General features: G+C 43.9%; 1 protein-coding gene across 1 annotated transcript; it reads left to right on the forward strand.

Annotated features, from left to right (window-relative positions):
* The first annotated feature begins 848 nt into the window (after window positions 1-848).
* Window positions 849-10319, forward strand: LOC123164332 (uncharacterized). Its single transcript, XM_044581756.1, has 3 exons — window positions 849-987; window positions 1188-1266; window positions 10089-10319. Exons 1-3 carry the CDS (start codon window positions 871-873, stop codon window positions 10247-10249), a joined length of 357 nt encoding a protein of 118 aa, XP_044437691.1. The 5' UTR covers window positions 849-870; the 3' UTR covers window positions 10250-10319.
* Window positions 10320-21635: the final 11316 nt, after the last annotated feature.

Here is a 21635-nt window from a genome sequence, read left to right on the forward strand (position 1 = left end):
ACTCTGTTCCAAAATATAAGAATATTACTATAAAGTACTATTAGCTATGTACTAATATTTAGTAATGAGATAATATTCTTTAGTAGTGATATATCTTTATTCCTCATTAAATATAAGAATATTACTATTAAATACTAGAATCCCAAAGATATATCTAATAGTATACCAAAGATATACAACAATTAAATAATATGACCTCTGTTCCAAAATATAAGAATGTTACTATTATCTTATATTTAGTAACATCGATAATAGTATTTAATAGTAGTATATCATTGTTCCTAAATATAAGAATATTACTATTAAATACCAGTATACCAAATATATATCTAATAGTATACCAAAGATATACCAAAATATAAGAATATTTAATAGAAATATACCAAAGATATGCTACTATTAAATGCTGGTATTAAATAAATAAATCTGTAGTTCAACACGCAGTCCCCACCTTGGCCCGTGCCTTCCGTTTCAGTTCATAAAGGGCAACACATGCTTCTGCTCCTCGCTCACATTCTTCTCATCCCAATCTCCTCGACCCACTCCGCGCGTGTGCTCGACCGATCCACCGCGATGTCTAGCTCCGGCATCAACGCCATACCCGCAGCCAACCACGAGGAGCAGAGCCTGGCGGCGCCCGCCCCGCCCCCTACGGTCGCCGTCGCCGAGGGGAAAGGGAAGGTGCTTGCGCAACAGGCACCTGCGCCGGTGGTTCGCAAGCGCAAGTCCGGCAGAGACCCGCAGAAAAGCCCGCCCCCAGCGGCCACCAGAGAGGAGCTGGAATCCCGGGAGTCCCGGGAAGGCCCCTTGAAGGTCCTTGCACTCCCAGCGCCAGGGGCCCCGCGTACTCACGCTGTCTCCGGCGACAAGATGATGAGATGCGCTCGCGCCCGCACCCTGCATGCAAATGCTGTCTCCAACGACAAGATGGTGAGCCGCGCTCGCACCCCCACCCTTCATGCAAACCCTGTCTCCGATGACAAGATGGTGAGCCGCACTCGCTTCCCCCTCTCCTACTAGTGATTTGAAGTTAACCGGTGCCTAATGATTTGAAGTTACTGACAATCTTTGATCTAGTCATGTGAGTTAGTACTAGTGCTTACTGAATTACCTGATGTGTATGTGCAAGAACTACGTGGTGTGTATATGCCCTTGGACTTTCTAATCGCTGGGTTCTCTTGTGGTAGATGGACGGGAAAAATGAGATGGCGCCGGTCCAGGGGGTGCCGCCCATGCGGGGAAGCATCGCGGCTTCAAGCTCGGTTGGTAAGTACTCCATACTGGTTTTTCTGTCAGTATCACGGCTGTTTTTTGTCATCATTAGTATAATGATATTGGACTGAAGCTCATCAACTCTTTCGATGCTGTATTTTTGGCATCATTAGTATAATGATATTGGACTAAAGTTGGTTAGCTCTTTCCATGCTGGACTTTTGGCATCATTAGTATATTGATATTGGACTGATGCTTGTTAGCTCTGTCCATGCTCGGTTTTTTATCATCATTAGTATAGTGATATATTGGACTGAAGCTGCACATGTTTTGTTTCCATTAACGTTGGTCTAGCAGTGCTACGCGTCAGTCGGCCGATCGTAGCCGCCATAGAAGCCTTATTTTAATCAAGTTCCACCCGTCACTGCATATATTAACGTTGGTTTTGGCACTAGCTGCGTATACAAACGCGAGCACCGGCACTGTGTGGCAGCATGGAAGACATATGAACTGTGATAAGAAACATAAGAAACATGCAATGGCTAGAAACATCTCCGTACAAAAAAAATTGGCATGTTATTGGTGTCAACAAAATTAGTCGGCTTGCCAGCCATCGGATCTGACACGTGAAGCATTGGATCACACCACGCGGCAGCAGAGAGAGTGGAACCCGTCTTCCTCCATAGCCTCCACAAAACTTCTTTATCCCCCACCCCTCCCCCATCGTTGTAAAAGACTATTATGTTGTTGCCGCGGCCTTCCTCTTCCTCTCGCTCAGCAGCACCTCCCTCTCGTCCTTTCTAACACAGCAAAGAAGAAGGAGGAGGAAGAAGAAGGACGCAAGGACACAAGTGGTTTTGCCGGAGCACGAACTCCGCCCGCCGCACGAACGGCGTCCTTTTCTTTCCCTGAGCCCGAACTCAGTACAATCCGCGAGCTACAACAAAGGAGAGAGCTGGCCTTATACCCGCGCGCACGCACGCGCTACGCCACGCTCTGCACGCATGCACACCCCACGTCCCGCGCTTCCAGACCCACTCACCCGACGCGCACGTAAACAGTCGCGGTAGGCCGATTCCAGCGCCCCGACGTGGTCGCCACTCCGTTTCTGTCGCCTACACACAACGGCCCACGCGCTCGAACGCGAGGACACACACGCACGCACAGACACACACACACGCACGGCCACGGACCCGGCGCGTCCTGGCTCGCACCCGACGCGTCCTGCGGTGGCTTATGCCCAACACTCACTCCCCTAAGCCACGAACTACAGCAGGTGAGTCCATCGTCGTCGATGTCGCCATGGCCGTCGCACCACACCGCTGCGGCCTCCGCCGTGCCGTCGACGTCGTTGTAGCCGCCGCCGCCCTAACGTCGCTGCCACGCCTGCCACCGTGCCGCTGTGCCCTTCGCGTGCACTCCCCACGTCCCCGCGCTCCCGGCCCGCGCTCCCGCCGCGCACGTACGCGGTCTGCGCAACCAGGTCCAGCGCCTCGACGCGGTCCACTCCCGCGGTCCCGACGCGCCCGACGCGTCCGGTGCGCACCCATAACACGCACCGGTCACGCCCGGCTCGCCGCCGCGCTTATTGCCCTGCACCGCTGCGCCGTCAACCGCAGCGCAGCGCCTCCACGGTCGTCGCGCCGAGCCGCCGCGGCCTCTGCGACACCACGCAGGTCCTCCGCGACCTCCTCGTCTCCGCGACCGCCGCTGCTCGCCGCGCGCACGGCATCACGCCACACCGCCGTGGACTCGCCACGCGTTGCCGACGCCACGCGCTCGTCGCGCGCCCGGCATCACGCCACACCGCCGTGGACTCGCCGCGCGTTGCCGAGACCTTCATGTCCGCCGCCCGCCGCGCCGCGAACGCCACCGCGCGCCACGGCCGCCCCCGAACCTGTGGCTCTGAATACCAATTGTTGTTGCCGCGGCCTTCCTCTTCCTCTCGCTCAGCAGCACCTCCCTCTCGTCCTTTCTAACACAGCAAAGAAGAAGAAGGAGGAAGAAGAAGGACGCAAGGACACAAGTGGTTTTGCCGGAGCACGAACTCCGCCCGCCGCACGAACGGCGTCGTTTTCTTTCCCTGAGCCCGAACTCAGTACAATCCGCAAGCTACAACAGAGGAGAGAGCTGGCCTTATACCCGCGCGCACGCACGCGCTACGCCACGCTCTGCACGCATGCACACCCCACGTCCCGCGCTTCCAGACCCACTCACCCGACGCGCATGTACGCAGTCGCCGTAGGCCGATTCCAGCGCCCCGACGTGGTCGCCACTCCGTTTCTGTCGCCTACACACAACGGCCCACGCGCTCGAACGCGAGGACAGACACACACGCACAGACACACACACATGCACGGCCACGGACCCGGCGCGTCCTGGCTCGCACCCGATGCGTCCTGCGGTGGCTTATGCCCAACAATTACGTCAGCCCCTCGTAGCACCTCACGTCCATGCTCTGGCGCATCCCTGATGTCGCCTGGTATCATGCAAGCACTATTACAGACGGCGTGCTGGCGAGGAACATTGTCTTACAACCAAGGTAGTTGCATTGATGCGACCACAAGCCTCACCCCCTTGTTGCATGGGTCGTGGCTTGTGGGCACTGGTCGTCGGCTAAAACACCCCCCGTGAGAACCTGCAGTTGCACCACTGCGACAACCCGTGGGTCTATGCATGGTGGAAATAGAGCGAATGGATATGGTGAAGAGAGAGGAATACAAGTGAGGGGCATCTGGCGCTAGAGCGAGCTGACTCATTTCCTCCTAAACCAGTCTGTTGAATATTTCCATTTTCTTTTGAGAAACCTCATAAAAACGTTGCAACATGCGAGCATGTCTATACAAAAAAAGTAGATATAGAACACATACTCATTAACTGCAAGAAATCAGTGAAAAACCACAATGTATACACGCCTGAACCAATGGATCATTGGCATGCATCTTCCAACTCTTCCTAGGTTACGCCCACCCGCGAACCGTTCAATTCTGTCACAGATCATTGCCAAATCAACCACCAACTTGGTTCCTGCTCTCGTCTCCTCTCCCCATCCTTTGCAACATACACCCATGTTTCTCAGCAATAGACTCACTTGGAGGCCACAATGGTGGCCATGGTAGGCTAGTGAAAAGCACAATGGTGGTCGGCCTTACAACACTAAACACGACATTAATTGCAACACGTGATAACCCCAAATTTGTAGCACCGGTGCACCGTTTTGCGGCAAAGTAAAAAATGCCAATGACCTGCCATGCTGCATCGATGCCTTGGTCTTGCAGCATTGTCAACCACCTTGTAGCAATGAAAAGTTCACTGACCACTAGCTTTGCAGCATCACGTGACCGGCTTCTAGCACTGAACGCCCGGGCTAGCAGCACTGCGATGATGGATGGTCGGCCTTGCAACAGTATTGGTTGACATTGCACACCTCATCTCCATTTTTATGTACATACACATGAGTGAACTTGGAACATCAGTAACGTATCAACATTAGCAATATTGATGATGATGAAATTTGTTTCCCCAAGTATCAACATTACTGAATAAGCGAGCAACTGCACATCCACCCCATGAGCCATACTTTTTGAGCCCTACCACAACCGATTATAGTTGGAAAAGAGCTGACAACGATAGTTAAAAATGTACATGATCACAATAGATTAAATGGCAGGGAGGGTGGACTGCATGTGTGGAATCAGGCTTGTCGCGTGGTCACAAGTGCCTTATCTGACTAGCCAACAAGACAGAAGGAGGCCGCCTGGACTCTCACTCCTGAAGCTAAGCATAACTCCAACTGCAGACACACTCGGGGGCTACTTAAGGTGCAATACACTAGGGGTGTCCTCTAAGTGGGAAGCCCGGTAGCAGGCCTATCTCAAGGCCCAAGAGGCCAAGTGGAGGATCAGCGCACGAGGGCAGCTCATGAGCCCGGATAAGGATCGGGAGAGCATCTGGGCGTGCAAGCTAACATGGCGACGGTATGAGATCTAGTGGATTCCTTGTAATCCCTAGCCCTCGTCACCTATATAAGGCAGGGCAAGGGGTTATCATTCACATATACTCTCATAGACTATACTCTTGGTGGCCTTATACTTCATCTCCGTTGTAAATCCTATTATGGGTACTAACAGTTTTACATACTGTCGCATAGTTTTGTTCCGACACATTTTCTCTAGGAGTTGAAAGCAACTCATGGTGTAAGTATATGTTGCTGGAAGCACTGATTTTACTAGCACCGCCTTTCCCGCCTTCGAGATACCTTGTCCTTCCTATCCAATCACTTTGCCATTTGAGTTTTCTCTAACGTATTTAAAATTTGCTTCCGTTGACCTACCCACCACGGCTGCGAGCCCCAAATAATGCTCGCTCAATGCCTTGGGATCAATGCAAAAATATTTTAAAAAAACTTTGTCCTCCTATTTGCTTCCCTTTCCACAAAAAGTTGAGGCTTTTTGAAGATTTACCATTTGTCATGTGGCCAACTCGTAGTCAAACAGGGTCTATTTTAAGGTCACAACGTTGATATTTGATGCTTGAAGAAATACTACACTATCATCTGCAAACATAAAATGGGCTACATGGGGGCCAGTGCTCCCAAAATGTACATCATTGATCTCCTTATCTTTGAGAATTCATGAGCAATGCCAAAAAATAAACAAATGGGGGGGATTGTGGGTCTCCTTGTCAGATCCCTCTTGATAGTGTAAAAATGACAGAGCAACCTCCATTCAATTTGACAGGAATCCTGGTCGAGGTAACAGATGTCATAGTCATCAAGATCCACCTATTTGAGAAACCAAGTGCCCTCATCATGAGATTGTGGAAAATCCAAACCACCCTCTTGTAGGCCTGCATCATGTCTAGTTTAATAGCTAACATTGGATTTTTCTATTTGTTGACCTGATTGCATGCACACACTCATACGTGATCAACACATTGTCTGTGATAAGCCTACCCGGAATAAATATACTTTGCTCCTCCCAGATCATTATGGACAGGAGAACATTCAAACCATTCACTAGGCCTTTGAAGCAATATGACTGAGTGTGTTCTATAAGCTGATTGATCCAATTTGAGGAAGTATATCCAGTGAGTTAATTTTTAGGATCAGGACTAGAACCATATCACTGAAGTTTGCCGATACATCATTTTTTAGCAACGACTAGTGAAATTGGTAAACATAGTCGAGAGGTTGTGTGGCCCAACGCTTTTGTCGGTCTAATTTAGAATGGTGCATTCTCAATTTATTATCAGGATCTAGTCTCTTGAAACCTCCCTTAGCTACACAAATTTGCTTCAATCTCTCTTCCTATCCAGTAGCTTTAGCTGATAATCCTTGTGATGCCTTTGGTGATCACCACCACCCTTCCTCGTCTTGTGAACAAAAGTGCCTCGTGTGTGCTGCCTGGAGGTAGATGGGTCTTCTTTGCCCAGTCGCCTTGCACCCTTTCTTCCCACATAGAATTTTTTATGTCCTCCTTCCTTTCATGATCCTTCCTCAGCTTCCACATCCTTTTCAGTTGCAAATCATCCCTTAGTTCATGTCACCGATCTTGCTTGCATTAGTCCTTCCTGGGTGTATAAGCATTGTAGCACTTGTGCCTAAATGGGAGGTGGCGCAACGCTGCTTACCCCCTGTGAACATAGATGCACCTTCTTGACCTAGTGCTCCCAAAATTAAAGTTCCCACTTTCTATCACCAACTTCTACTATGTTTCTGTGTGTGAGGAGCTATGTTCGAGTGGTGCCCTCAACCATTCACCCAACTAGGGTGAGGAATCAACATGTGGTTCAAATCTTTCATCAGCATGTGCCGGTCTAACGCAGTCAATCCAGAAGTGATGTATCTTCTCAAATTGAAAATCAAGACAGTCCCCTCATATTTCGCTGAAGAGTGGAGGAAGAAGCCTCGAACCAATGAAACGAATATGAAAATTCTAGCTCTAACTATGAGATGGTTCCCCCCATAAATCCATCCTTCTCGATATCAAATTTTACCACGTCACCAAGCCAATTCCCGAGAGCATTCCCAAAAGTAGACAATGGTTTATATAGGGGAAGATCCTTAATTATCACCCATGGCTCCGTCATCCAAAACATTATCTTCGACGGCCTAGTTTTACCATCACAATTCTTCAAAACCATCACACTAAAACCAAATTTCCACGGTCCATTATATAGAGTGTGATTCTAAACTCCGTTTTGTCGAATCTCAAGACGAAGATATTATTGCCAATGGCTTCCTAGTAGAGTCCCCATGCGTGTTGCATAGCCTTAGCAAACACGTTGATGTTGATTTGCGGCAGTGAGCACGCCTTTCCAACAGCTGACAACTTAGTAGGCCTCGGTCGGTCTAGAATCCACCTCAAACATGAGACCTATTAGTTCCTTTTGTGTCAAGTTCAAGGCTCCTTGTTTTTTGAGAGATTCGCTACCTCCTGGAAGCATTTTTGTCTGTCAGGGACTTTGAAGATTCTTGGCTTATCGATCGTTGGTCACCCGCTTCACTGGAGTTGCCTGTCCATGCCATGCCTGCTCTTCCGTCATCGACCAATAGATGAATAAAACCCTAACCCTAGCACTACCTGTCGGTCCCCTATAGTCTCCCTTAGCATTTCCTTTCATGGTGGGCCCGCCACCAACTATTCCTCTCCGTCCTTCCATTGGTACTTTTTCTGCGGTGGAGCCTTTATGCTTCATTTGGCTTTCTACAATGGTGGTTGTATCCAGCTCATAAGTCTCCTCTATATGTAGGAAGCCAAGATGTTAGCTCTTCTTTTTTTAAGGAAAATACGTTAGCTAATGTACAAGTTTCATTTGAAAGAAGTCTTGTCGCATGTAAATACGTCACTGTCGGTTCAATATCCGGCGTATCTCGTTGTAGGGGTCCTAAGCTAGGCGTCTTGGAGCGATGGTAACATCGACACGGGGTTTTACCCAGCTTCGGGCTCTCTTGATGAGATAATACCCTAGATGCTGCTTTTGATTGTATTCATATGGGGTGTAGTACAGAGTACATGTGTCTACCACGAGACTGTGGTAATGAATATGAGATTGTCTATTGACTAGCCTGGCCTCGGTTTATATAACACACCGGAGGCCTAGCGTTTTAGGAGAGTCCTCGCCTTGGGCGCCAAGTCTTGTGGAGTCTTCCTTATATGCGGCAGGGGTTGTCCGAACTGGCCCATGAGTATACGGTCGGCCCAATCCAACTGATCGGGAGACGACGTGGTGAGTACCCCCTAGTCCAGGACACCGTCAGTCACTAAGAGTGTGATACATATAGGTGCATACTTAGCGGATGATGCAAATTTCAGCAGATATGAATAGCTCCAGGTGGACCGAGCACACAAAGAAATCATGCACCATAAACGAACAATTTCCAAAGAAACAAAGTCGCAAAAAGAGAGACGACATTATCTTCATTATGGAAAACCCTTATATTTTTAAACATTGCTTTTCTCTTTGATTATTAACAGGAATCTTTTTACTAATATAATAAGTGTTAATCTTTATAGATATGGAATGTATTTTGTTCAGTAGGTTTTAATGAATCATATCAGTTTTTGGTATGTTACAATTAGAAGAAGTTCATGCGCCTTCAAGGCATGTCACGGTGTGTTGTTCCACCTCAAACAGGGACATACTACATGGTTATTCTCCCTGCATATAGCCCTCTTCGCATGCTCTTCCTCTCTCTCTCTCTCTCTCTCTCTCTCTCCATTGTATATTCCAGAACTGCTGACACTACTCCATAATGCCTAACTGGTGAAGGTCCAGAAACACCTAGCAGTGATGGGTTCAACATGCTCAGTAGTCTGTACTTAGTGGAGAAGTAACAAACCACTTAGATGAACGTGTCCGCCGGTGATGGTCAAATCGAAAAAGAAAATCGGGCCATGGCCAGTCCAAAGCTAACACCTGCCAATAATGTGTAGTCTCCACTACTCGAACCTTCTTCTCCTCAATATATTGCACCGTCTGATGTTTGGAGAAGCCATAGAGTTGGGGATCCGAATAGAGGAAACAATGGTGGGGAGTGTCTTGAAGAATAGGTAACGAGAAGCCGGACGGAGAAGGCCTCGACCATGCTGCACCATCAGCCCATGAGCACTGACCTGTATATATGGTGCAAGGACCGAGGCAGAAATGAACACCATCATCGCCTGGGTGGCAGAGGGAGTTGGACCTGGGTGTTCCTCCTCTCGGACAAACTCAATGAATTCTTGGAGGCAGCACCCATGCTAGATTCTGCAGAGATGACAACATTTAGAGGAGGTGGAGGGCCAGCGCTAGGTTTGTTCCTCATAGGGTTTATTTTCGGGGAAGAAGGGGAAGGGTATGACATGATGAGTGATTAACAAGGGAAGTGTGTGTTTCTGTGGAGGACAAATCATGAAGACAAGTGTGCTAGTAGCTAGAGAAGGGACTAATGATAGCAGGAACGAATAATGAGCTTAATGTGTGGGGCTACTAGTTTTAAGTTGTGATCTAAATGACAGGGTAAGTATTTAGTCACTATCGTGTTGTGACTTGGTCTTGTAAGTGGTGGGTTGTATATGAGTAACAAGTAGCATGTTTAGCCTCAATCTTGTTCTCTGTCACTGGTAACAATGTATCATTGATGGACCACATATTGGGCCCGTCACTACTAACTTTTTTCAACAAAAATAGATTTTTAGTTATCGTCAAATTCATGGCAAACCCGCCGTCCATTACTTCTAAGTAGCACTACTGATGGGTTGTGTGACCCACCACTATTGATCAATAACTAGAGGATAACTCAAGCATAGTGCACATCCGTTTCTTTGAGATTTTGTTAGTGTTTTCTTGTTCATGGAGACATATCAATTGACCCTAACAAGTGTTCTATTTAGGTGGGGTTGTGAGTGAAAATGCGGGGAGCTTGGCAGCAGGGAAAATGGCACCTAGAGGGGCTCATGTCTCCATGATGAACAACCACAACTTTGATTTGAATGAGCTACCGACTGAACATGAGCAGCTCCGGCAGGAGCAGCCGCCCAAAGAGCAGGATTAGCCGCCTGTGGCACAACATGAGCTTTAATATTCACAAATGGCTGGAGCCTGCTCAAATCCGCATCTATGAGCAAAATAACTCTTCGCCAGAAGCATAGCCCTGTTGGAAATAATCAAAAATATCTCTATCCCGAGGATAATGGGAAGGCTTGTATGGAACTTTTGAATTTCTCTCTTCCTACTTTTTGCGATTGACTATCATTACTGCTAAACATGAGGGGGGATTTGGTATACTGCCTCATGATCACCCTATCCACTTGAAATGGATTTTCTATTCATTTCCCATGATGGTTTTGATATCTCGATTGTTTCAACAAGAATATATTCATTCGGTAAAGCTTTGTGAAACATTAGCGATGGAGCTAGGTCTCGGGTCATGTGAAAAGACAGTAGGTCAAGAAGTGTGTTAGCTCATGAGATAATATATTTTTGAAGTTGTTCATCATGTGTGTTGACACAATGGGTCGTACGAGAGAAGGTTGGCATGAATCTTTGGGTTTGAAATGAGCTGTCTAATTGGACCTTCATGACTGAAAAAAGGGAGAAAACATGGCTAATAGGAGGCGCAAATGATATGGAAGCTACTTTTTGGATGGAAGTTAACTATGGCTATGCGACCACACAAGATGTCAGTGGAATCGCGTCCTTACATATCGAGGTTGACTTCATGTGCAAGCTGTATTGTGACTAAATTATGGTATATGTATGTAATAACTTGGCATCTTACCAAACACAAAACACCCCAAAAAATACTATTTACTTCTCTTCGATGCATATTCTAGTGGAAGGGTAGTCATAACCATATGGGGATATTTTTCCACAGTAGAATCTATAATGGTCTAGTGAGGAAAGGTGTAAATGGAGAGGATAATAGGCGAACATGGAAACATCCAACATTGTGTTGTACTTGTATCTAGTTGTATAGTGAGATAATATGGAAACGGAGGAGGCTCATAGGGCAACACGAGAACACCCAACATGTTGCTCTACTTCCTTCCTATTGGTACCAAGAGACTGAGACTAGAGAAAGGTTAATCATAACACATGGACAAGATCTCTCATACAAGTTGAAAATGGACCGAATCTTGTATGAAAATGCTAACCAAGTATGAGTGTGCATAACATACCATTTCCTCCCTTTCTTTGTTGTATTTTCCTTCACCAACCCCATAGTACCCTAATCGACACTATTAATTCGATATGCTTCTCATCTGAGTTAGGTAGACTTATTCAAGGGGAGGAAATGGAGGTGTCTTATCTAAAATAGCCACATTCCGGATAGGAATAAAAAAGTAGACATAACCTAATGATTTGTTGAGATTTGAATCGAGAATTCAACATACATCAACTATCCTACATGTAAATCAAATCCTCATCCTACATCGGCATTGGGCTTTAGTTGGACTACCACTTTATGGACAAGCCGTATGGTCCATGTGGTCTACGTCGCAAAGGCCGGAGAACAAGGAGCAAATAGTTGTGGATGTTTGGTAATTGAAGTTATTTGTCAAGAAATTTGTTTCCCGTCATGGTTTTTTTAATTCATTATTTAGTATTTGGTATCGGTTCTATGCTCTAATGTGTAACCTTCTTCTGATGGTTTGGGTTTAGCTGTCGGTGGTCATGAGTTCATTACTTATGTTAACTACTATTGTTGTGTCCACTTGTTCGCCAAGAGACTATAAAGTTAACTTATATCCTCCCGTATCTCTATTAATATAGTTGGCGGTGAGGTAATCATTAACCCTGAATATTACTCACCTTTGTCAAATAGTAGGCCAAGCTGGAACTGTCCGGTGCATCATCTATGGTCACATATGGTGTATTGCCTCTTCTAAACTCAATGAGTATTACATAATGGCATGTGCCTGCAGGGAGGAATGAGTCACTCTTTTGTGTCAAGGGGAGACGGCATGCGTAATAATTGACAATGAAAAATTAACAACCTACATCAAAAGTCTAACCCAAGACAATGAATATGTGCCATTGTAATTTTACCACACTAAGTCATCGGTATTTCATAATCGAATGTTTCCGATGTTGTGACTTTTGGCGGTGATAAGCCCAAATAATCGCCATTGTGAAATTAAATTCTTCCGTTCACTTGAACCCACATCCGTAAAGATGTGCCATTACAATCCACGTCATGGCTATCTTGGAGTCCTTAATATAATCAAGTGTGCCAAATATGGTGACTTGATAATCACGTATACTAATGGGGAGGAGCGAGGTCACATTTTTTGCCATGGAGACATGATATTCCGTACTAATTGACCCTAGGAAGCTAATCGCCTCCATCAAGTAGACCCCTTCCTGGTTCTCCTAAAACTGGATTCCCCGAAACCACGAAAATCCTTAGAATTGGATTACAACTTAGCACCTTGTGTTTTCACATAGTAAGAAGAGTTGCTCCTTGGAGAGCACGGTATGATGAAAGTTGTAACCTGTGTTTCCGAGGGAGTTATTGTCTCGCAACTTTGTTATCAACTATTCCGATTCCAGCAAACGGAGGCCATTGGGTCAAAGACATAGCGCACGCCTTGTAGTTTTGAAGTGGGGCGAGACAACTTTAGCTAGGAACCTATTTTCCTTCTGACCAACTCCCTAAAAACAATGTTCGACTTCATGTGTAGTCGGTGTAGATGTGTCATTGCAATTCCACCACTAGGATATCACCATGTCCTATGTATTACATGCCAACATATGCCACCATCTGGTGACTTGATAAATTAAATGCATTTCACCAAGCTTTTCTGTTCCAATTATGGTGAAGATAGTGACTCACATGTCAGCCTCCCTAACGGGAAGCAAAATCACTCTGACTTTGGCAACCTAATTTTTTTATGGATTCAAGCAAGCATGTTGGATTTGTGTATTGTTTATTTCCACATATATGATTCAAAATAAAGGAATCAATTCAGAATAGGAGTCTTGGAGACACCCATGTCAATAATGTGAAATTATGGGAATTCTTATTATGTGCATCAAAATAGGCCAAAACTCGTGGCTTAAGAGATACGTGTACAATCATACAATGGTTATGACCCCTACTAAATTCATGATGTTAACCAGTTCCCAGAAGTTTAAGTTGAGAAACAAGTTTGGGCAACATATTTCCAGACACCTGTCATGTCTAGGATTGTGTGAAGCCTAGGTAAGATTAGTTATGGGATCAATGCAGGCTATTAGTACATTGACTCGGTTCTTAACTCAAGTCCTCCTTGCTTGATACCATATTGAATGGCAAGTACATCATCAATTTACTTAAGTGGGTGAACAATGTTGGCTAGTATATTCCAACACTCACCTCACATGCATTTTTTAGGGGCATATAATGCATCGTGATGGATACATTCTTTCTAAAGACTAAATTCCAATGGAAAATTCAAATTAATTTAGTAGAAATCTCGTATGGCAAGGGTATATGGTAAATGAAAAGGAGGGCTCAAATGCTACTTGTTGGCACACACAAGTCAAGTTGTCTTTTAGCTCCCATGTTGATCCTCCATGGTTCGACATTGGGCATTACACAGAGAGCGAGTTATCTTTACGCACTAACTAGAGCTACCAGACCATGGATGTTCCACCGTGAATGTCCATATGGTGCAATGAGTGATAGCGGGGTATATTAGAACATACAGTATACACCGTTAAAGTAATTAAATGTGCTATTTTGCCTACTATGACAAAATAGTATTTTTAAGAGAAAACTACGCAAGAGTTTGTGATCTTTGTATGTAAAAGCATTATTTGCCTTTGCTTGGTGTTCACGCAGTTTGATTTATGGCAAAAATGGAAAATCATGGGACAATAATTGTTGATATTCTTTGTGGGAAAGCTAGAAGTTTTCACTTTTCAGATCACGCAAAGTATTGTTTTCTTATAGGGGTGATATACAGGGTTCTAAATCTGCATTTGTGATTTGTTGTCCATTTAAATTTTGTTTCTTCCATAGATTATGTTGGTTTGTTGCTGTATTTATCTCAGCACTGAAGTATACTGATGTTAGCTAAGTCCAATCAAAGGCCGATGTTTCTATCATGTTATACAAATTAGTAAGCTAAGTACTGACCAAACTCAAGTTACAGAAGCCCAGACTACGTGAAATGCACATCATGCAGTACACATGTTCATCTTAGTGTTATGTTATACTTGGCTCCCAGATAACAAATGGTATCAGTTACTACTATCTTTTGCAGCTTGTTTCTGCCTGTTCATCGTAGAATTATCTTATGTAGTCTCCCAAGGTTCATGCAACTTGGATTTTCATACTTTGGTAGCATTAGTGTTCACTAGGACTAGATGCCACTCTGTAGAAGCTGGGGATACAGATGGAGAAAGTAGTCATGGTTTTTTTTTCAAAAAGTTTGTTCATATCTATAACAGGTTTATTAATTTTTAGCGTACAGTGTTGTGAAACCTAGAGTGTTTTATCTCATTAAACATTGAACTACGCTTGCAAGGGAAAAACCTCATTTGACATCGAACTATGCATGCAGGGCAAACACTCCGTGCATCGGTGCCACCGCGCCGCGAACCTTGGGAGCTTGAACCTGGATGGGTGTGAACTTATGTTGTCAAGGTTTGGGGTCAGTCTTGGATAGAGAATAAAGGGGACTTTGCGAAACTGTTATTAATAATATGTATGAAACATTGCCTTGGGGAGAGAATAAGAGATTTCGAGAGATATTTATAAATGGATGCATGCTTGCAATAGCAGTACAAAATATGATGCTAACATTTTATTTTCATTGTTCTTCCCATTAAACTTCTCGTGGTGGCTCCATTATTCACAGCCTCGCACATGAAAATGTTATTTCGTTCGGGTAAATGTTGCGTGTCGCTGCTCCTGTAGTTTTGCGGTTTGCATCTGCTTGAAACTTGTGAGTTGGATTTTGCGAAGTTGCAATGCAAATTTGGGATGCAGGGAAGATAATAAACAATGCTTTCTAAGATCATTGGATATTGGATGCGATTCAGATAGCACGCATGCAAATGCAAGATGCAAGACGTTGTAGGCACATGTCCAGGTTTATTAAGAGAATCTACAACCGAGATGCCTCATATCCGCCCCAAACACCAGGGCGAGCTGTCCGGTCGGTACTAGGACGCAAAATTGCCACCCAACTAGACCTGCCAAATCCGGCCCAAACGTCTAGACTGACATGCACTCCCCATATCAGGCCCATATCTCGAATGGATATGTGGAAGCCTAGAGGCGCCAGGTAGGATACGGCCGACTGCGGCCCACCCGGCCCCACATAAATTGGACCCTATCCGCACTCCGAGCGAAACCCTAGCCGCAGTCTGTCTGGCGTCCGAACGTCATGGAGGATCCGCAACCACTTTGTTGGCGCACCGAGACAGAGGTGCACAACCGCTTAACGTCTGATACAAATACGGTGCGGCGCGTCCAGCGTGTTAGGCAACAGGCACGGGAGCCCGCGGCAGCGCTCGTGCCACACGCCGGTGGGGCGGACTCCACTCTTCGGCGCGTCGTATCATGCCCGGCAGCCCTTGGCGCCGAAATCTTGTCGTGTTGGACGTGGCCGGCTCCACCATGATGGATCAATCATCGACCTCACATCCACCGATGACAGGCATGGCACGGGCTCCGACGAGAAAGAGTAGGCCATAGGAGACGGAGCCAACTCAAGTTTCTTTAGCTGGGTCGTGTCCCATGTCCTACTCTACCTCATCGGAGACCGACCCTCCACTTCGACAGGCTCAAACAGCCATCGGACAAGGACAGGGCCGGAACAACAGGGACAACCGCTGGCGCAAATTTAGACTACAGCCGTGGACCCGAGGTGAGCGCGGCACGAGTTAATCACTGAAGAGGCTAGGCCCCTCTGTCGCCGGTGGTCGTGCAGTTGCCGACGCAGTCGTCCATGACCACCACCAGATCGATGCCACCGCCACTGCAAGTCAAGGCGTCTCTGTAGTGGTTGATGTCATTTTAGTGTATTTTCTTTGTGTTATGATGATTGCATACTGAGTTGCGTATTGTGGTGTATTTTCTTTGTATTGTGACGATTGTATACTGTACAATGTATTGTGGCATATTTTTTGTGGTCTATTTTTAAAAACAAAACTATAAATAGCTAAAAGTGGTGTGAAGAATAAATTTAGACCCGCCACTACAAAACAATTGCCAGTATTGGGCACATATTTTTGCCTGCCATTTATAGTAATGTCCGCCACTGCAACGAGATCGACGTCGATGGCGGGCTGTTTGTAACGCCCGCCACCGTTATAGTCATCTGTCGCAGGTGGAGCGCCCGCCGCTGATGCCATGTTGCCAGTGGCGGGCGCCTCTGAGAGCCACACCCGTCATTGCTGGGCTTTTGACGCCCGCCACTGCTAAGCATTCATGCGATAGTGTGCAATTGCGTATCTAGTAGAACATATGCAACTATCCTGCCAACAAACAGTTTCGTCCTACCATGAAGTTATAGTCGCGTTGAAGACATTCATTTATAATCGGAAGTGACCTTGCAGTTGCATATCAAGTAGGAGACATTTAACTGCCCTAATGACAAAACACTTTTGTTCCCTAAGTTACGGTCGCGTTGGAGACATGCATTAGCGAAACGACACCACCTGTAGTTGCGTGTTTGGAGTTAGACATGCAAACAGCTCCATAATAATAAAACTCTGAATTTTAATTTTTAATGAATTTTAAGTAAAATAAAAAATAAAAGATGAAGATAAAAACAGAAATAGAGCAAACAAACAATAGGGAAACCCCTAAAAAGGAAAAAACAAAGAAAGGAAAACCTGTTTGAAGTTTCTAGAAGCTTCATAAAACCAATAGAAAGAGTCCTACATGGGCCGGCCCACTCACACATGTAAACAGAGGTGGGCGAGGCGTATGTCGACTAGCTAACAGTTGGGGAATCATATTCCGTGCATAGGTCGCTACGTAGCAACCTAGCGCGTGCCCCCTCGGGTTTGTGGTCCTCTTCGGGTCGGTCCATTCCAGGTTCTTCCCCATAACGGTTTTTGGGAAGGTTCTAAACCTTTTTTTCTATTTTCATTGTTTTTCTTCTAGTTTTTTCTTTCTTTTATATTTTATATTTTACTTTATTTTTTCTTTTCCTTTTTAGTGTTGCAAACACATTTCAAATTCTTAAACATTTATTGAAATCAGGAACATTTTTTTGAATTGACATGCATATTTCTGAAATAATGAACATTTTTTAATTTGTCAATATATTTTGAATTCACAAAATCACAAAAAAATTAACTTTTGAGGACAGTTTTTCAAAATTCTGAACATTCTTGTTAATCGACAGACATTTTTTAATCAATGAAAATTTCAATGAATTGACATGATTTTTTTTGAATTGGCGAACATTTTCTGAATCGATGACCATTTTTTGATTCAATGAATATTTTTTACATCAATGAACATTTTTTAAAATTCACAATAAATTTTTTTGTGGACATTTAGAAAACTTGGTGAATATTTTTTTGAATTCAGATAATTTGTTTAAAATTCACGAACATTTTTGCAATATGCGACCATTTTTCAAAATCATAAACATTTTTAATACACGATTTTTTTTATGATTTCAGGAACATTTTCCAATGTTCAGGTTTTTAAAAAAAATTAGAAGTTTTTTGAAATCCTGAATTATTTTAATGATGAAAAATAAAAACATAAAAAACAAAAGGTAAAAAAAGCATTAAAAACTAAATGAAAAATCAATAGGGGCTTCCCGACCTGCTCAACTTTCGGATGAATAGGCGCGTGCGGGAGGACTTGCACGCTGCCTCGTTCACTTGCATGTGACGCGTGGGATAGGAGGTCCCCTCATTGTTTAGTCAAAGCTAGTTTATCTCTTGTAGTGGGGCGCCACCTGTGGCTTCTACAATCCCTAGATATTGCTTCTATCTCAGCTTCGGTCCTCATTAATTAAATAAAGTGATGATACTCCTCAAAAGAAAATAGCTACAGTTGGCACAAAATTTACTGCAAATTAATCATGTGATGAAAGACTTAGACGTGACATAGTTTTTTTATGGACCCTGATAAGTGCCACATGTCAGGGACGACCACATGACAACTCTGCACATCTTTTATGGCAAGTTTAGTTACACGAGGATGGCAAATTAATTGACGCTTCATTCTATTTTGATAGAAACTTATCGTGCGTCGCTGGAATTTGGCATCCTTGCGTGACAAGAATTGCCATCGAAAAACGTCAGGCCCAAAGTGCCAAGCACCTGACGTGTAAGACTTATCATTTGGATATTTTATATCTAAGATATTATTTACCAATACCATAGCTGAGACATCTGCCCCAATGAAGGCGGGGCTGATGAAAAGTCAAACCCCTCGCCAGCCTAGTCAAAAGGTGTACACGGTCCCCCTGCCGCCTCTAGGGAAATAGCGCTCGTACGAACGGTATCCAGTCGCGTCAGGAACGGCATCTAGTCAAAATGGGAAGGACTATCTATTATCGAAGAAGCCTACCGCTCTGGAGCTATCAAAATAAATAATGCCGAAGGTACTAACCCAAAGGTTGTCAATGGAAAAAGAATCAAACACTATATCTCAGGTACGCCTATTAATGTTGAAAGCAATATTATCCAAACTATGACACCGGAGGAACACATAAAACAAACCTTCTGGAACACTCCAGAATCGTGAATAAAAGGAGGTACGTGCTACGGTAAGTAAACGGACTACGAAAAATACACACACAAAATTTGTCTGTTTTGGAATATTACAAAAGTTAGGAAAATAATAAACAACCCAGAAGGCAGGCAAGGAGGGCACAAGGCACCATGGCGCGCCCAGGTGGGTTGTGCCCACCTCGGGTACCTTCCGGACTCCGTTTTTCTCCCATTTGCTTGTTTCTCAATATAATAATTCTTTATATACCCTCCGAACCTATTGACCACAGTATCGCGGAGAAATCTTCTGTTCTCTTTTCTTGCTGTTTTCTGTTAGATCTGTCAAACCAGGCATCATGTCTTGTCCCTCCTGCAACAACGTAGAAGAGGATGCTTGGTTGATGAAGATGGAATTGAAGAGAGAAGAACAAAAAGAAGCCTTCAAGGGGGACAAGAGCAAGGTAGCTGATGAAGATCAAGCTCCAGCAGTAGAGCAGGCCTTGCCTACGGAAGAAGAAGAAGAAGAAGAAGGTATCCTTCAACCATACTATGAATATCTTACCCTCACTGAAATTTAAGCTTTTAGGACAATTGAAATAGTTTGTGTTGAAAACAAATATCTGACTTGTGAAAATATTCTATTGCAAGAGCACATCATCGCCGTCTGGAGCGTCGTCCGGAGATTGGAGTATCTTTTGAGCCCAAGGATAAGCTCGCTACTACCTCGTCACCACCACCATCACCTTCTTCATCACCAAAGGAGACTTGAGTATCGGGTATGGGCACTCCCCTTGGCTTGTGCCAAGCTTGTCGGCAGTTCCCCAGTATCGTATCACACCACCCTTTTTGCTCTTATTTATCTTAGTTCGATCTTTAGTTATCTTTTGAATTAGTTGAATAAAAGTTTAGTTCGATCCTTTTCGAGTGTTTTTGCTAAGTGATCTATCTATCTTTGTAATCGTGTGCGAGATATATAATAAAGTTTAGTTCGAGTTTTGTTTTCTTTACCTTTTTGTTTCATAAGGGGCAATACAACGTGCCGTTCTTTTTCACTAGGAGATTGATCATACAAACCAAAAGGCGCATGAAAACATCTGCTTCCCTCTGCAAAGGGCCTATCTTTTACTTTCATGTATTTACTTTTATTCAAGAGCCAAATTATTCTTCTCTATTCCTTTTATTTTTCTCTTTTCCAAGCATCATGTAGTGAGGAAAGATCTAGGCACATATATCCAGTTGGATATGGGTGAGCATCATGTGGTAAGGAAAGATCTAGGCACATATACTATTTGGGCTTGCCCAATAAGAAAAAAGATCATCACCTAAAAAATGTCATCTCAAAACTATATATTTCAAGTCTAAAACTAAAAAGGAAAAAAATTAAACAAAAGTAAACTATAATATACTATTAAAAAGATCACCACATAAAAAACTAAAAAGAAAAAAAATTGGAAGTGCCAAACTACATGTTTGAAGGCTCAAAACTATATATTTCAAGTCCTAAACTAAAAAGGAAAAAAAGTAAATTTAAAGTCCCAAACTACATATTTTTAAAAATGTCATTATTTCCATTTAAAATAATAGTAATTTAATAAAAGTAAACTATAATATACTAAAAAGACCACCACATAAAAAACTAAAAATAAAAAAATTGGAAGTGTGAAACTACATATTTGGAGGCTCAAAAACTATATGTTTCAAGTCTGAAACTAAAAAGGAAAAAAAGTCTCAAAGTACATATTTTAAAAAATGTCATTATTTCTATTTAAAATAATAGAAAATTAATAAAAGTAAACTATAATATACTATAAAAAGGAATATACCAAAAAAAGTAATATAAGAATGTTGGTACTGACAAAACAACAGTACTGGCGTCGGTTACAACAGCACGTCACAACTAAATATAATAGTGTTGGCGTTCCATGCTATTCCACGACAACAATATATTACGCCTGAATCAAATTGTTGATCCCATATATTTTTGACGTTACCCTGTTTCCAACGCCACCACTATGCCCCTACTAATGTCTTACCACATAAGCCAACGTCATCACTATGTGAAAAAAAATAGTGGTGGCGTTGGTTGTAAATGGCGCGCTACCAACGAAAGTTGTGGCTAGCCCTTTTTCCACTAGTGAAGATTGATGGAGGCTGTTAGATAATGTTTATACGCAGCTTCTATGTAGACTCTATATATTGTATTTGTACACTTCGTATACCCTTATATATACGAGATAGCCACACCCATATTTGGCGTTGTGCAGTTTCCCACAAACATAATATTTTACAGTCCTGAGAGGCCATCCAAGGGAGTCCGTTGTAGGCTCATGCCATTTTTACCCTGTCTAACTAGACCTAAAGTGGCGAAGTTACTAGCATGTCGCCATGTCCTTGCACTAGAGAAGGAAGTTGGAGTCTAGACGATCGTCTTGGAGATGGACTGCAAGATGGTTGCGAGCAAGCTCAACTCTGAAGGGAAGGACGGATCACCCCATGGTCCGGCGGTTGAAGATGTGAAGGGAATGCTCCAAACTTTTAGAGTCCAAGATCACTTGGGTTCATAGAGAAATGAATTGTATTGCCTTCATCTTAGATAATGAACATTGTCGGAATGAGTTGTGAAAAACATGGCTTGGTGTGCCTCCAAATTGTACTAGCGACGTTTGAACTCTGGCATTGCCGAGAACTCTGTATACAACGGCAACCATTCTATCTAAAAAATGATTCCTTACAGGTATCTTTTGCCTTATCAATAAATCGAG

The sequence above is a fragment of the Triticum aestivum genome, chromosome 7D (assembly GCF_018294505.1).
Source record: "Triticum aestivum cultivar Chinese Spring chromosome 7D, IWGSC CS RefSeq v2.1, whole genome shotgun sequence".
In the NCBI taxonomy this organism is placed as follows: Eukaryota; Viridiplantae; Streptophyta; class Magnoliopsida; order Poales; family Poaceae; genus Triticum; species Triticum aestivum.